Source organism: Abramis brama, assembly GCF_963993115.1.
Source record: "Abramis brama genome assembly, chromosome: 1".
Classification (NCBI taxonomy): domain Eukaryota; kingdom Metazoa; phylum Chordata; class Actinopteri; order Cypriniformes; family Leuciscidae; genus Abramis; species Abramis brama.
In genome coordinates, this window is record NC_139963.1 from 25018645 (window position 1) to 25036745 (window position 18101).

At 37.4% G+C, this 18101-nt stretch overlaps 1 protein-coding gene across 1 annotated transcript in view; it reads left to right on the forward strand.

Annotated features, from left to right (window-relative positions):
• Positions 1–18101, forward strand: part of doc2a (double C2-like domains, alpha) — a 30349-nt gene that overhangs the window by 3286 nt on the left and 8962 nt on the right. The window contains exons 2-7 of the mRNA XM_084130443.1: positions 2173–2492; positions 5887–5966; positions 6151–6225; positions 11145–11254; positions 12073–12199; positions 13581–13640. Coding sequence (XP_083986569.1) covers positions 2177–2492; positions 5887–5966; positions 6151–6225; positions 11145–11254; positions 12073–12199; positions 13581–13640 — 768 coding nt within the window. The 5' untranslated portion in view covers positions 2173–2176. The remainder of the gene's footprint in view (positions 1–2172; positions 2493–5886; positions 5967–6150; positions 6226–11144; positions 11255–12072; positions 12200–13580; positions 13641–18101) is intronic.

Sequence of the window (18101 nt, forward strand, 5' to 3'; positions counted from 1 at the left end):
TAGCTCCTTTTGTATTTCAAGGTTGTCCAAACTTAACAATGATGCTGACTGTTCCATAGTACCACCCAAGTACATGTGCTCTTTAAAATGATCTTCTTGATTGAAATTCTCAATTATTTCAGCTGGGATTAGCTGCAAACGCTCAGGGGAGCTTCTGCATATCAAGCGTACCATAGAAACAAGACGTTGTGGCTAGAACCACGAATAAAGTCAAAAGTGCATTCTCACTTCTTATCAAATTACACACTCACTCACTTTCTCTCTTTCTCTTAACCCATTTCCCATCCTCTCCTCATTCTAGCACAGTAACTCTTAAAACTAATATTTTGGGGTCTGAAACTGGCTCATTTGCGGTTCTCGTGGTGCTTTAAGGAAAGCGCTTAGTGAAGCTAGCTGACAAACCTTAACTGCTGCCCTGTTTTCCAGCTCGGCTCACGTTGAGGGTTAGAAAAGCAGGTTGAAATTGAAAGTGTGCTGTGGCACACAGGTCTGGCAACTCAGAAACAGTTTTGACAAGCCAGGTCAATTTATCTCAGTCTCTGGAGGTATTACAGATCAAATGCGTATCTGACAGTCTGTCAAAACAAACAACAACAAACAAGGCTGTTAAGAGGTCTCTGGAAGAAGGTCTTTAATTTAGAAAGGAAGACACAAAGGCTTACCCGTTTCAATTTACATCGAATAAAACTGAGTAAACCTGCAGGGAAGAGGAAATCGGCCAAGCACTGCTTTTGGCTTCAAGCATAGATTTTTGCTCACGACTTCTAAATAAACCAGAGCAGGGCTTAGATGGCGAGTTCTTAAAGCTAGAGCTCAGCACAAACTTCTTAAGCCGCAGCATGCAAACGCCCACTCTCGTCCAACTCTGAACCTCCAGCCACTCTTTCCTCACTTTCCTCACTCGCTTTGTACCTACTCATACTCACAGCCTCTAGCCTATTGCTCTTTTGCTGTAGTTTGCAGCTCCACTCAGCAACTAAGTTGTAACTCTCATGTATATTTGTGTCTGTTCAACGTTTAAGCATTTAAGCAACGTTTAAGCATTTAAAGTAGAACGCAACAAAGAAACGTTTGGTTTTGGTCTCTAACACGGGTCTCTAGATCCAGTAAAATGTCTACAACTCCTTTCAAGAACAAGAACAGCTCTTTGGTTCAAATTCAATGGCCTCAACATTCAAAGGAGATTCTAAGACTAAATGCATTTCTGTGAAACCAAGTGCCCTCAAGATCTGAGTAGTGAATTTCTGCCATGCTGGGGTGGACTACATGAACATCTGTTCTCATGAAACTGCTTTTGAAATAGTGGGAAGTTTGATGGTTATGGATTTTTGCTTTTAACACCAAGCTCACGTCTTTCCCCAAGCCTATTACCACATGCCCTCGAGTAAGGCACTTATGGCTTCGTTCAGACTGCAGGCAAAAGTGTTTTTTTTATTTTCATGACAGTGGGAACAGCACATGGAATCTGCAATTTTTTATTCTGATTTGTGACACTTTCATATGTGGTACTAAACCAGATACAGATCCAATCTTTTGCAATGCAACCTCAGTCTGAACAGTTTTATCAGAATTCGACACTCCAAGATTTTACAAACCGGTAGTTCTTTGGTGGAAGATAGCAGCGAAGGTAGTCAGCGCATGGACAGCAAGGTGTTAGAACTCACAAGTATTATGGTGACAGCTCTATACAAGCAAACTTCCTGGTCTTCATCCTCCTTGTCGCCCGCACACAAATTCACTAGCTTCTGTGGCCCATCACCTTATAAACAAATGTGTAATCTGAGCAGCAAATCAGAATCAAGCACTTAGGCTTGCTGTGTGAACGAAGCTAGGATAGTTCACGCAAAAATTATAATTCTGTCATCATTTACTCACCCTCAGTCATTCCAAACCTGTATGACTTTCTTTCTTTTGTGATACACAAAAGAAGATATTCTGAAAAATATAAATTCAGTGAATTGTAAGAACAAAAAACAGTGTTCTGCAGAAGAATGAAAGTCATACACGTTTGAAACAACATGAAGGTGAGTAAATGATGCATGACTTTTCACTTGAACTATCCTTGTAACCGCCGGTGACTCTGGTGGAACCGTCTGTGTATTTTAAGTCGCTTTGGATGAAGCACATCTAAGTGAATAAGTGTCAAAATAACTGTCTCTCTCTCTGGTTTAGCTCTATGACGGTGCGTAAGGGAAAAAAGCTTACCATCTCCATCCAGGAACACATGGCCATAGACGTCTGTCCTGGCCCCATACGACCAATTAGACAGATCTCTGCCTATTTCCCCCGACTCTCCCCGACCGCTGAGCCCATCTCTCCTAACCCTGCTTCTCCACTGGCTCTTAGCCCAGGGGTTGGGACCTCTGGAGGAACGAGGGGAAGTCTCTTGTCCCCCCTCCAGGCAGGGGCGAGGGGAGGGGGTGGGACTCTGTCAGCAGCAAGCAGCATTGAGACATCTGTGGACATCTGCAGTTCAGACAGCGATGACAGTAGTAAGTTTTGACATTGTAAGCTTAAATACCTGCAGAAAAAACACACACACATCCAAGGGAGACTATTTAGTCACACATCAACACACAACTGTAATTGTAAGGTATCATGGAAGTATAATAATGTTACATAAGTTGTACAGTCAGTGGCCTCTTAGCACATAACCAATCTGTGTGGTCACATGTGAGTGCATGCATCATGGGAGTTTTGAGAAACTATGCATCTCAGAGGTGACTGTGACAAATAAGGGTGTGTTTTATTAGTCCTAGGACAACATTCATAGTTTGTAAATTATAGGTTGATAAGAATGTTGTTCAAACCCCATCCATAACCCCTAAAACTCTGAGTAGTTCCAAATATCCACATATTTTCGGCTCTTATAAAATATTGTTGGATTTTTATTAATTATATAGCCTATAGGGCTATATAAGCACATGTGTGTGTGTGTGTGTGTGTGTGTGTTCCAGGAAAACAAAGATGGGCATAGCTGTTATTTTAAATGAGGTTTATTAACCCTCTAAGGTCTGAGCTGTTTTCTGGGCCCTGGAGGTGTTCTGACATGCTCTGACATTTCTGGTTATTTCTGTTACTTGTGACATTTTCATGGCTAAAGTCTAATTACACTGTATTCAGCACAAACTCTGCTACGATAATATATCAGCAGCATGTATGTAAAAGTTTGTAGTTTTGAGATAATGACATTTATGCGTGGTTTGTGAAAATACAAAAAAAAATTCTCACTGAAATAAGGCCATGAAACCCATACTGATTATTTCTTCACAAGACTTTTGAAAATTGTATCACGTAGCCTAGAATATTTGCTCTAAAACTATGTGAAAATCACCCTGACTGCTCATTCAGATAAGACAATATATTGATTTAAAAATTTTATGACGTGTTTTGTGTGAAAAAGCTTTATGCAGAGGTCATTAATATGTATTGTTTTCACACCTGAGAAAGACAAAGACCCTCCCCTAACGGCCCTATTAGGAGCTATCAGGCCCTGTCATTCTGAGCAACCTTGCACAATACTGTAAATGAGGAGATTTAAAAAAGAATGGCTTTTAAATTGTTTGGATTTATTTACAACACAACATAGTCCAAAGATACACACAACAAATGCCAAAAAAGCACTTATTGAAAACAATGATCCAAAGACAGAGACCTTTGTGCCATTCCTAAAAACATTGTACATACCTTTCATTTCCAAGGTGTTTGATTTTCACTTTACCATGTTCATGTTCACTGAAGTCCTCAGTGGCATCTGGGCCCTGAAAAAAAAAAGTGAACATACTGATATCAAGAGAAAGGCCTGCACGATTTTGGGAATAAATTTTAGATTTTTCTGGTTAAAATTGCTTTTTAAAATTCACAGAATACACACACACACACAAATGTTTCCAACAATAATATATGGAACACCAGGTTTGTTGTGCCTTGTAGGCATAAGCTATGCACAGTGCTGGATAAAATAACAATAACCTATAGCAGTATAAATCTTCCAAAAGATTTCAGTAACAACTAAGCTAGAGAAAAATATATTATCATGTTACTTCAAATGTTTCCATTCGTTATGATGATATGAAATGAGATAATAGTAAAAACATGAAGATTTGTATTAATTATATAGCCTATAGGGCTATATAAGCACATGTGTGTGTGTGTGTGTGTGTGTGAGTTTGTTTTCATGACAACTGAGGACATTTTTATGATAACACACCTGCAAATGAGGACACTCGGGAAAATAGGTGATATATGAGGACATTTTGGGTGTCCTCATTTTTCAAATGGCTTTAAAAACATACTAAGCAGTGTTTTTTTTTAATGTAAAAATGCAGAATGTTTCCTGTGATGGGTAGGTTTAGGGATAGGGGCAGTGTAGGGGGATAGAATATACAGTTTGTACAGTATAAAAACCATTACGCCTATGGAATGTCCTCACAAATCACATAAACATGGCTGTGTGTGTGTGTGTGTGTGTGTGTGTGTGTGTGTGTGTGTGTGTGTGTTCCAGGAAAACAAAGATGGGCATAGCTGTTATTTTAAATGAGGTTTATTAACGATAAGAGGTTTAGTATACAGCAGACTTACCTCTGTTCGTTTACAGTTTATCAGCATCCCTCCACCGCATCATCTCCTCACTTCTAGTCCTAATTATTATCACAGCCGAGGGGAATACGTTACTCTGGGTTCGGGCCAAAACTCCGAGCCCGGAATCCTCCCTCCGGACAGCACACCAGCATCGCATAACCCTCGTGAACTCGTGTCGGATATGGCATGATTGAGCAAAGCGATTATACGATTTATTTATTTTTTACTGTTTTGTAGTTGTTATTTTTTCTAACAAAGTCTCAGGTTTTAATTATCTTTGTTTCACCGCGTAATCCAAACAACAAATGTCGTACTTTTGTCGTACTTTTATGTCACGTGATAGACCTATGTCGACGCCACTGTTCAAACGGCGAGCGGTCGGATAATCTCTTCCTCTTTACTACTAGGCCTAGTTAGCTATAGCACGATATAACGTTAAATATGAATAATAATCAGAAGGTATGTTGAAAAGATTCAGTAAAACTTACTCTAATGTATCTTTTTTCAAGTAATCGCACAAGTAGTGTTTAGACCGTGGGAAAAGACACCAAAACAATGCCACCTGACCTCAGGCAAGTAATTTCATAGCTGTCAAAAAAAAAAAAAAAACTTAAGAGAAAAACATTTCGTAAAATCAACCATATTAAATGTATTAGGCCTATACTATATTATAAATTATAATTTTACTTAATCTGTTATAGCTTATGTGGTGTGGCCTATATTTGAATAAATATCCTAGTTATGTCAAAAAATGAATGACAAAAAATCTTGTTTAAAAAAACAAAACAGAAAATAAATCTTCCATTTACTAAAAAAAAAAACAAGCAAAACCAAACAAACAAACTAATATATTGTCAGATATATGTTATCAAATATAATTTATTGTTTTAATAAATATTATTCTATTATCCATATGGTAATGCAAATCCACAAAGGGGCATCCGGTCTGCTATATTCCCTGCAGAAATACATAGGCCTAGCTATATTGTACATAGCAAAGTATTATGTTGATCATACTACCTTATTTTAATTTTTGTTGATTTGCCTGGTAAAATTATATAGGAATTATCTTAATAATTCTGCAATATTAAGCTTGTATTGCATTTGCGTTGGCAATATGCATAGGCTAGTACTGGCTTAATATTTCAATTTGCAGTGTTGCTATCCATCTCACCATCTGTCAGATATGCACGCCTCCTAATTGTGTTTCATAATGGATCGTTTAATCTGCTTCCTGTCAGGTATTATGGTAGATTTCGTAGTGATGTTATTAACATTTATACTATCATTCCTGTGATTGTGTAGCTGCACTGGGGACGTTAGAGTTTGAACTGAGGTATGAGAGAGCAACCAGTTCACTGCACTGTACCATCATCAGAGCCAAGGTAACGTCCATCTCACACCTCTGCAGTTCACTACACACTCACACCTATCTGTGACTCACACTGCAAAAACCTGCAGGTGATTTACCCTTTAGCAGTTTGTTCTACCTCAACAGGGCTCCTTTGTTTCTATATATATTTTTTATGTAGGATTCCTGTCCATTAAAACGGCTTGTTTTTGGTTTAGGGTCTGAAACCCATGGATTTTAATGGCCTGGCAGATCCGTATGTCAAACTTCATCTTCTACCAGGAGCCTGCAAGGTGAGATCCTGTTTGGAGTAATTAAACATTTTATGCATAAAGTTCACTATAAGGGACAGATTTGTATTTGTTATTTGAACCATTCAGGGCAGGGGTGTAGTTTGCAGGGGTGTGTGGGGGAGGTAACCCACCAATAACCAAAACTAGCACCTATCACAACATAAAATGTGCGACCCATTTGATTCTATTGAGAACTTACTACTCAATACGCAATGGAGAAAGTCAAACATAATCTAAAACAGCCACATAAACTATAAAGACTGATGAGAAGAGAAGAAAACATCACGTTGCATCAATATAAATTAGAAAGCTTTTTAATGACCACCCTTATTCTAGCAACAGTTATTGTGGTAAATGTTTGTCTTGTAGAATTTATGATAGAAAATCTTTTAAGGGAATAGATTTTTTACTATATATTTATATTACAACTTTGGCATGTTGTAGCTATTGTTTCTAAATGTGTAGGCGGCTATTTTTCACAACAAATAATATAGATTAAAAAAAATATATATATATATATCTACATTGGACTAAGCATGGTAATGAGGAGTCATAAATGGTATTATGATATGATGATTGATATTAGGAATCACCTGGCCTTTAGATATCGCGAGAGATCACATAGCCGAAATCATTAAGAGCCTGATGAACTGTTACTGAGTGGGAAATAATCAATTTCATTATTAGAAAATGTTAAGTAAAGTTAATTTGACTTCCCATGGCACTCATAAGTTGCACGGGTATATTTGTGGCAATAGCCAATAATACATTGTATGGGTCAAAATTATCGATTTTTCTTTTATGCCAAAACACATTAGGATATTAAGTAAAGATCATGTTTCATGAGGATATTTTGTAAGTTTCCTACCGTAAATATATATAAAAAATATTTTTTGTGAGTGAATGCAGCACAATCGCAGACATAAATGGACAACTTTAAAGGCGATTTTCTCAATGTTTCGATTTTTTTGCACCCTCAGATTCCAGATTTTCAAATAGTCCAAATATTGTACCTATACTACATCAGCTTTTAGATGATGTATGAATCTCAATGTCAAAAAATTTACCCTTGTGACTGGTTTTGTCCAGGGTCAGATATATCCTATGTAAACAAGTAATAGTTAACTAGGCTATTACTTTATTGCAGTTACGTCATAAACCAACTAAGCATCAGTGGAAAATAGGTAAGACACCACAAAAGACCATTTTGCAAAAATAAATACATAAATAAAATCTAATGAGGGAGCATGCCCTGGGACTCGGTTCACACTTCAACCCCCCAACCAAATCTATGCCCTTGATTCATAATTGTTATGTATCATCCAAACCACCATGCTCTCTGACCTAAACAACCTAATTATGTATGATTTTACTCTTTAAACACCATGCCCCCAAAAAAAGGACACCCGAACAGCAAACCCATATGTGCTTGTTGAACATTTAATCTCAAAACTGGGGGAAAAAATGAAGAGTTGATCTTTCCTAACTGATGCCTCTTTTCTAGAGAGACTTTCTATTAGATGTTGGAGCAGGTACGCAGGGATTTGTTCCCATTTGGACAAAAGAGCATCAGAGAGGCATTGATGTTGGGTGATGGGGCCTGACTCACAGTCGGCGTTCCAATTCATCCCAGTAGTGTTCAATGGGATTCAGGTTTAGGCTTTGTGCCTGTCACGTTTTTCTACACCATTTCATTATAGATCTTGCTTTGTGCACAGTATTATCATGCTGGAACAGAAAAGCACGCTCCTCAGACCATTCCAAAAATCATCTTCAGTTGAGTCGTTAAGGAGTCTAGCCAAAAACATAAATTAGAAGGGGATGCCAACATATTTTTTGGCCATATTGTGTTTTATTGATGAAAGTATAATTTCAAAATGATAAAACCTGACAAAGTGGTGACACATTAAGTACATTTAATCCAGAAACAACTGCTACTAAAAATGTTTTATAGGATTTAATTTTGGCATTAGTTAGATATTTTTGTATGGAAGTAAAATAATGGCAAATGTTTTTGAAACAAAAAAGCCTGTTGAATTGCACTACTTGAAAAAAAATATGCATTGCATTAACCATGCTTACATTTGAATGCATTGTATTTTTAGGGCTTGCATTTTTATGGGCTGAAATTCAACATGGTTGAATATTTAAGCTGTGAATATTTCAATTCAAAACATTTCAAACACATTTTCATTATTAAAAAATCAATAATCCATATTCACCTTTAATATTTCACTTCCAAAATATTCAAACTGTTAAAAATACAACCTATAATATTCAACAGGCAATTTTCAGTCCATTTTATTTCGCTTTGCAAATTCACTTCCACAAATTCAGTGGTTCCAATTCAACAGTAAATTCAACATTGACATCCAGGAACTGCAGGAAAAGCAGTAGATTACCGAGCATACTCTCCATCTGCTGTTAGTCGACCTCACCAGCAGGAGGTGCAAAAGCGCGTGTTGTTGACGAAGGCCAGCAACAGTTAGAGCAAGCCATTCATTCATAAAAACTCATGTCAGCAATGTAAGTGTATTTGTGATTATTATGACGGCTTTTTTATGTTAAATTCAGTGTCTTCACGGTTACTTTTCCTGTGTAGCCAACAAGCATCTTTCTCTACTGTAAATGAGATTATAATGTTATTCCCCCGATGCGGATGTACAGATCCAATGTTACATTTGAGGTTGACACTGTATATTTATCTTGATTGTTTAGTTGCCTTGTCGTCAGCTTTCTCTACCATGAACGGGATTATTCAAGTGGAAGTATGCAATCCGCGTGATATTATACTTAGTGTAAATAGACACTCCGAAAAAAGGAAATGCATTCCAAGTTGATTTTGGTTCATTTAGAACTGATGGATGAATATTAATATTAACTGTTTTAGGCCTACTATAATATTATAGTATTATTTATTTCAATAATATTATTGTAGCCTATTATTTATTTATTTAGTCATATTTATCAAATAACAGTTATTGAGTTTTGTTTGTTCATGTGTAGAACATAGGCCTACATAGATTCAGTGTGCAGGTGTTACAGATGCTATTCAATCTCTCCATATTGCAGTGTCAGACAGGAAGAATTGAACAATTTGCAATGCAACAAACTTTTATTAAACATGCAATTTATAACTTGTTGGAACCGTCCCCAACCCTATCAGCCATGACAGAACATCATAGGCCTGCTAGACACACTGACTTTGACACATGCTAACCATGTCACTTAGAAGTCAACAAAACAATAATTCAAACTAAGTAACAAAATTTCAGGACAGTATGACAAAAATATATCTCATGAAATGTTTTACTTTCATACCTCCAAAACAAGTTTTGTTCAATAAATGCAGCAGCAGATGTTGAATATGTCTCTTGTCTTCTTGGTGGGGGGAGGGTCTAACTGTGCATGTTCAGTATGAGTGTCATCACTCTAGCTTGTTTCTGATTGGAGAAAAATGACATGTTGCAACCATCCCCATGTTGCAACTGTCCCCGGTCTCCCCTAGCCTTCAGCCTACATCCCCAATAAGGTGCGAGTTTGGTCTTTTATATCACTGTATTAGTCCATTAAGCTACGTTAAGCGTTTTGTCCCGACGGAAGGGGAATCCTTGAGTATGAGGTATTGAGGGAAACCGATTATAATCCCGTTCATGGTAGAGAAAGCTAAACAACCAAGATAAATATACAGTGTCAACCTCAAATGTAACATTGGATCTGTACATCCGCATCGGGGGAATAACATTATAATCTCATTTACAGTAGAGAAAGATGCTAGTTGGCTACACAGGAAAAGTAACCGTGAAGACACTGAATTTAACATAAAAAAGCCGTCATAATAATCACAAATACACTTACATTGCTGACATGAGTTTTTATGAATGAATGGCTTGCTCTAACTGTTGCTGGTCTTCGTCAACAACACGCGCTTTTGCACCTCCTGCTGGTGAGGTCGACTAACAGCAGATGGAGAGTATGCTCGGTAATCTACTGCTTTTCCTGCAGTTCCTGGATGTCAACATAGAATTTACTGTCGAATTGGAACCACTGAATTTGTGGAAGTGAATTTGCAAAGCGAAATAAAATGGACTGAAAATTGCCTGTTGAATATTATAGGTTGTATTTTTAACAGTTTGAATATTTTGGAAGTTAAATATGAAAGGTGAATATGGATTATTGATTTTTTAATAATGAAAATGTGTTTGAAATGTTTTGAATTGAAATATTCACAGCTTAAATATTCAACCATGTTGAATTTCAGCCCATAAAAATGCAAGCCCTAAAAATACAATGCATTAAAATGCAAACATGGTTAATGCAATGCATTTTTTTTTTCAAGTAGTGCAATTCAACAGGCTTTTTTGTTTCAAAAACATTTGGCATTATTTTACTTCCATATTTTTGAAAGAAGTCACTTATTCTCACCAAGGCAGCATTTTTTGATCGAACATACAGTAAAAACAGTAAAATTGTTGAATATTATATAAATTTAAAATAACAGTTTTTTAAATATATTTTAAAATGTAATTTAATCCTGTGATGCAAAGCTGAATTTTCAGCATCATTACTCCAGTCTTCAGTGTCACATGATTCTTCAGAAATCAGTCTAATATGCTGATTTGCTGCTCATTTCTTAATATTATCAATGTTTTGCTCAACAGTGCTGCTTAATATTTTTGTGGAACCGTGATACAATTTTTCCTGGATTCTTTGATTAATAGAAAGTTCAAAAGAACAGCATTTATTTAAAATCTTTTATAATATTATGTATGTATTTACTGTCACTTTTGCATTGCATACTACATATATGCATCAAAGAATTAAGGTATTCCAAAATCTTTACTCTTTTAATGTCATTTTATTTATTTATTATTTGTATAAATAATGTGACAACAGTTTAAATGTTTTTATACCCACAGGCCAATAAACTGAAAACCAAAACTGTACGTAATTCTCTAAATCCTGTTTGGAATGAGACTCTTACTTACCTTGGCATCACGGAAGAGGATATGCACAGGAAGACTCTGAGGTTAGTGAAGACATCTGTGCACCCTTGAATCCGTCTTACTTTATTGGCGACTCCAAGCAGCCTGCAAATCTATTCTGGATGTGTCTTAAAAATTCTTCTCTCTGAGAGCAGTGATTTGACAGTAGCCTGCATATCTTGCTTCGACAGTAGGTGTGTAGGTGTTTGACAGCGAGGGTGACTGCTTAGCAGACCTTCCTTTCGCTTATGAACCTTCAGGAATGATCTAGTTTCTTGGGTACAACTACTGTTGTGCACGTCTTGGAAATTCAGCATATATTTAGCCTGAATATTTTTGCAGCGCTGAAGATGTTCTTCCTGACTGCTGTAGCACTCTGGTTTATCCTGTGATTATCCACAGAAAATTGCCTTTGCGCTCACGTTATAAATGAACAGTATCCCCTGGCAATATGAGACTGGGACTGCTGGTGTTTTCAGACTTGCCCTTTTTTCAGTGGAGGGGTGACAGTAGTCAGAGAAAAGTCATTTAGCCGTTTATCTCCAAGGGAGAGTACAGGAGCAGAGGAGAGTGTCGGTTCCACAAAAACGCTAGCAAACCTTTGAAAAAAAGGGCAGGCGCTTACTTCCGACCAAACTGGCGAAGCCAGAAATATCACCCTAATCCCATTCATAAATATACATTTCTGTCTGAGCCATTTCCAGCTCTTGCTGCTCTACGGGTGGTATTTTTATAGCCTTTTTTATCACTTCCGCCCATACTACATTTACAACTTTAATGTTTACCTTTGCTCTCCTTCCAGTATAACTGAATCATTCTCTCACTCTCTTTTTTATGTTGTTGTTGTTGTTGTTTTTCTCAGGTTATCGGTGTGCGATGAGGATAAACTGACTCATAATGAGTTTATTGGAGAGTCTCGAGTGGCCCTACGACGTGTGAAACCAGACCAGACAAAACGTTTCTACACCTGTTTAGAACATCCACCACCTGTAAGACACACATACACACACAATCAGTTTGAGTCTAAATGCCACGTCATTGTGATCAATGCCTGATCTAAATCTAATTAATATAAGCTTGCTCTAGCTAATCAAATGAACTTTTCTTAACCAGTTATTGTTGTAGATAGATAGAAACTAAATTTTTTTAGAATGCATTACCTGTGTTGAATTTCTTTGAATTGAATTCAGTAAATTCCAAATCATGCATTGAAAGGAAAACAAAATTTTGCAACAACACAGAGAAAAGGAAATATCTAATTTGAACATTTTATGATTTGATAATATAATGTGATATGTATTATACAACATGTAAATTAACACATTTTCATGTTAATTTAATGATTAATAATAATAATAATAATGCATTTTATTTAATGGCGCCTTTCATAACACCCAAGGTCACCTCACAAGCAATATACAGGTCACTGCATAAGACAATACACACAAAAAACAAGCCGCATATACAGATAAAGTGCATTAAAGACTCAATACAATATGTTATAAAAAAGCTTGTATAAAAAGATATGTCTTAAGACGTGTTTTAAAAGTCAACAAGCAATCGCTATCACGAACATCAAGGGGAAGAGAGTTCCATAGGTGGGCGGCAGCATAACTAAAAGATCCGGCACCCATGGTAGTTAGTCGAATCCGAGGTACCACAAGAGAAATTGAAGATGAAGATCTGAGAGCACGTGAAGGAGTGTAAACATGAAGAAGTTGTGTAAGGTATTGGGGTACAAGATTATGAAGTGCTTTATAAGTAAGTAGCAAGATCTTGAATTCAACTCTATACTTTACTGGAAGCCAGTGCAATTGCTGAAGAACTGGAGAAATGTGCTCAGTAGAAGGTGTTCTAGATAGAACACGAGCTGCAGAATTCTGAACCAACTGAAGCTTATGTAGCAATTTGGAGGGAACACCTGTGAGAAGAGCATTACAGTAGTCTATACGTGAAGTGACTAGTGCGTGAATGAGAACTGCAGTATTATTATTTGAAAGAAAGGGACGGAGACGGTTAATATTACGCAAGTGGAAGTATGCAATCCGCGTGAAATTATTCTTAGTGTAAATAGACACTCCGAAAAAAGGAAATGCATTCCAAGTTGATTTTGGTTCATTTAGAACTGATGGATGAACTTGCACCTGGACTGGACAGGTTTATTAATTAACTTGTCAATTGTGATAATACCTTCCTCTGTTACGAATGTCACTATCTTGTTTACTTTAATCAGTGTTAGAAAATCACAGCTATAGCGAGATTAGAAAAGAAGCTTGGTTTTAACATCTGTTATCTTTCCCAAACACTGACTGTTTGAATGTAGCACTCTGCTCTCTTCATCTCGGTCTCCTTTATGTCTGTGTCTTCCAGCTTCCCTCTCCTACAGCCATGGGAGCAGCACTGCGAGGGATTTCCTGTTACCTACGAGAGGTACTCTACCCCAAAACCACCTGTTTTCTCTCCGTCTCTCTCACAGCGAAAAAGACCATTAATAAAGCACTGACATTTCCGGATGAGAGTTCGCAATGACGTTTTAAATAATGCCTGCTGATTAATGCTCTCACACTCAAATGTTTTTACATTGGGATCTAAACTCATTTGCATTTCAATAAGAACATTGAGCACATTAAGATAAGTGGGACGGAAGAAATTGATTAGCATTTTCATTACCATCCAAAATTGTTCTCAACATGCTAGGCGCCCCACGATGAGAAATACCGGAAAGTAAAAAGGACAGAAGGAGGATGAGGACGGGGTCGGTTAAGGAAAGGGCAGGCATGTGGATGTGCTATCTGCCCATTTCCGTGTTTAAAGCAAATCCCTTCTCTGTCTCTCAACAAGAACGAATGTGGCATCCATAAATTACGGATAAGATTAGCTAATCGGCATTGTGGCCCCCAGAGAGATGAGATACAATTGGTTCTATTTTACTTGGTGTTGTAGTAGAGCACTTATGTTGCCAATGCTCAGTGTTGACAATTTCACGACAGAACCTGCTGAACAGTGAGCCAGAGAGAGAGAAAGAATTCAAATCCATTTCTCTTGATTTAACCAGGGAGGGGTGGGGGGGCATTTTAGATCTTATCAGCCTGGCTCATGAATAATAATTAGGTGACAGTATAACAGTACTGAAAGCGTGTAAATGGGTTACTGTTTACCCATTGTAATTATGCATTCATTCATTTGATTATTGGTAAAAACACTTATTTGATAGACATTCCTCGCTCTGTTTCTCATTTCTGTCATTAATAAAATGATAAAAGATAAATTTGAAAGGACAGAGGCGGAAGAACACTTTGCCGCCCACCTGAAAGCATCAGAGATTTCTGAAGACCAGAATAATAACATTTTCAAAGGAAGGGGAGCGATTATGTGAAAAAGACAGGAGAAAGCCACAGACGGCATAGATAGGGAAAATGAAGAAAGAGGGAGCGAGAGGTTACAGGGTTATGAATGGACAGAGGGTGCTGGATGAGTGACAGACCACACACTCACAGGTCTCTGGAGGAAGAGAACAAGAACTGACAGGGGAAAACTGCTGAACTGCTTAGAGGGATCACAGAGACATTGATGGCCAAATGAAATGATGAGACAGTTCACTCAAAAAAATTTAATAATTTTATAGCAAATTAAATCATTTACTCACCCTCATGCCGTTCCAAATCTGACTTTCTTCTGTAGAGAACAAAAGGAGATGTTAGGCAAGATTTGAATGCAAATGCAACAACTTTGTTTAGGGAACAGACTGAAACTTAAGTCATTATTCCTGGAAAACTTCAGCATAGCAGTGCCCCTGTGGAAAAAAAAGTACATTTTAGCATACTTTTAAAAATACTTATTACAGAAATAATAATCTTAAAGTCCCCCTGTGGTGAAAATCCAGCTTTTAAAGTTGTTTATATGTATATGTGTTTATAATATGCTTTAAGACAAACCATGTGCAAATTCATAAGTCAACAGTCGACACCATTGCTGAGAATTTTCTCTTTAAAACTGCGGTGAACCAAAGACAGTCTCAAAAACGTGGTTTGAAATCGCTGGTGTTTCTGACGTCACAAACTACCTTGTAACCAATCACGTCAACGAGTGGATCTCTGAGCTGGTGTGAGTGAGTGGAGGCGGGGCTAATTTGCATATTCATAGAACCGTGTATCCTAAATGAAGCAAGGGTGTAGAGTTACATTCAAGCTATTTAAGGCATGAAAAAAAAAACATTTCAAGGAAAAAAATTTTGGTGATCAAAGAGGAGTTTTAATGGATAAAATGATTGATACTTAATACTTTGTTTGTCCCTTTAAGGGAAATTTGTTTTGGGCAATACAGGTGAAGCTGCATAACAAGATACCCACATCAATATCAGTCACACAGTCGTGTCCTTTGCACTACAGTTTAACAGCCTTGTAGCCAAAGGAACAAAATCATTTTTATAGCGGTTATACCTAAACCTTGGGATACGAAAACGTCAGATGGAAGTGGTTCGAATTCTGCATAAAGCACATGAGAAGGGTCCAGAGTCCTTTTCCTTGCCTGTTTAAAAGTTTGTTAAAAATAGACTGAAGATGGGGGTAATACCCTAGACCAACCACCTTCATTGCCGTACGCACCAAATGGTATGACATGATAAAACAGCAACATGACTCTCTGAGCAACTCCAAAAAGTCTAAGCCTCCATAAAAAGTAAATTTTTTGTTTCACCTTTTGACACAGATTATCCACATGCACCACCCATTAAAGTTTATTATCAATAAGCAAACCTAAGTATTTGTACGAAGCAACTTGTCTAATGGGTCATTGTTAATCATGATAGGTGAGTGGCTGCCTACTAATTTGGGATAAAAAATCCATTTCCTTTGTTTTTCTAACGTTAATTTCAAGACTGTGTTCTTTACTCCATGTAACAAAGTTAGCAATCTCTGTAGTATAATGTTGAATGACCTTATCCTTATACAGAAGACCAAGAATGGCAGAATCATCTGAGAATTTTACGACAATATACCCAGGATGATGTCCTACATTCATTGGTGTACAGTGTAAATAAGAGTGGTGAACATACACACCCCTGGGGGACACCAGTACTAATCAGAAAGAGTCTGCTTGACTCTAACTTGAGTCCTACCAGTAAGAAATGCATGGAACCATTTAATGGTATTTAATAGCCATACTATTTGGTTTGTTGTGGCTGCACAGTATTAAAAGCAGAGCTCAGATCAAGAAAAAAACAACCTGGCATAAGCCTTAGGATCCTCTAGATGTTTTAAAACATGATGCTCCACAGTAAGGTTAGCATCATCAGTGCCCCTATTGATTTGATAGGCAAACTGATAAGGATCAAGAAGGTCCTTAACCTCTTCCTCAAACTTCCACACCATGATCCTCGCCAAACATTTAATCACAACGCAGGTTAAGGCGACTGGGCGATAGTCGTTATACCCTTGAGGACTAGGTCTTTTTGGAACTGCTATAATAATGGATTGTTTCCCAAATATCTGGAATAATATGTAAATCAATGGACCTCTGAAAAATGCCTAAAAATGCCTAAAAAATGACAAAATGCAATTAGCTAAACTTTTTTGACACACTTAAATAGGTGTAGGAAATAGGAAAATAATTACATCTATTTTCTTTGAAATATGGTTAAATATGGCTATATATACATTAGGGGTGTGACGAGACGCTTACTCCACGAGACGAGACGAGACACGAGATTGGGTTCACGAGAACGAGACAAGACGAGATTTTTACACAATTTTTAAGAAATCCTCAATGATGAAATATATGAATGGAAAATAATCTTTTATTCAACTGAAAATCACAAAATGCAAAACAATTTAGGTGCATTTTGAAATCAACTTGTAATGAATGTTATTTTACTTCTATTTTAATGAATTCTATGCAGTAAAGGACATGCAAACACTGCAAAATGTTTTGCTATAAACTCTACCGTCTGGCTTCTCCCCTGTACGATTTCACATGAGAAATCTAACTCCTTTCCACAAATCGAACATAAAAAAAATAAAACAGTATAAATAAAATAAATATAAATAACTGAAATAACACTTTAAATGCAAACAGTAAGTGTGTATCCATACTCAAAGTACTGCTCTCTCAAAACTACAAGTTCAAACAGAAACAAATTTTTTCTTCAAGCATGAAAAAGAGATAAATTAACTACACAGAACAGCCTAAGATTATGGTCATGTTCTTTTTCAAGAATTTAAGCATGTCGACGATTTCTGGCAGCAGTTGAGACCTTTGGGCAGTAACTAGGGCTGCACGATATGAGCTGCGATGTGCGATAACATTGTTTAATATTGCGATGTCGATATGACTTGTGATATGTGAATGTTAGCTATACTGTTCCCATGTCTTAGTGCTTTAATAGGTTCTTTGCGTGATAGGTCAAATGTTTATTACCTGCCTGGTTCAGATTACAATATTTTAGCGCGATTTTGGCACGATCCGTTTCGTGGAGATTCGTAAAGGACAACGGGCGTCGGGACGCAAGATTCGATCGTTTCATTTCGTATAGTGTGTCATAGTGGGCGACAACCTACGCGTCTGCGATGCTTCAGGACATCACGACAGAAAGACTAGCATGTTTAATTTTAACGGTCCTCCACGACGGGTTGAGTGTGTGCGAGAGTGAGTGTGCGCGAGTGAGTAGTGCGAGCAACAGTGAGTGTGCGTGTGTGCGCGCGGGAGTAAGCGTGTGTGTGTGTGCGCGCGAGTGAGTGAGTGAGCGAGGGACAGTGATTGTGTGTGTGTGCGCGGAGTGTGTGTGTGATTGGCCCGGCACACAAATGATTTAAAAGTGGCAGGGGCATCTTCAATACTAATTTCACCCTCACGCTCAATCACGCTGACATCACAACAACTCACGAGACAAAGTTT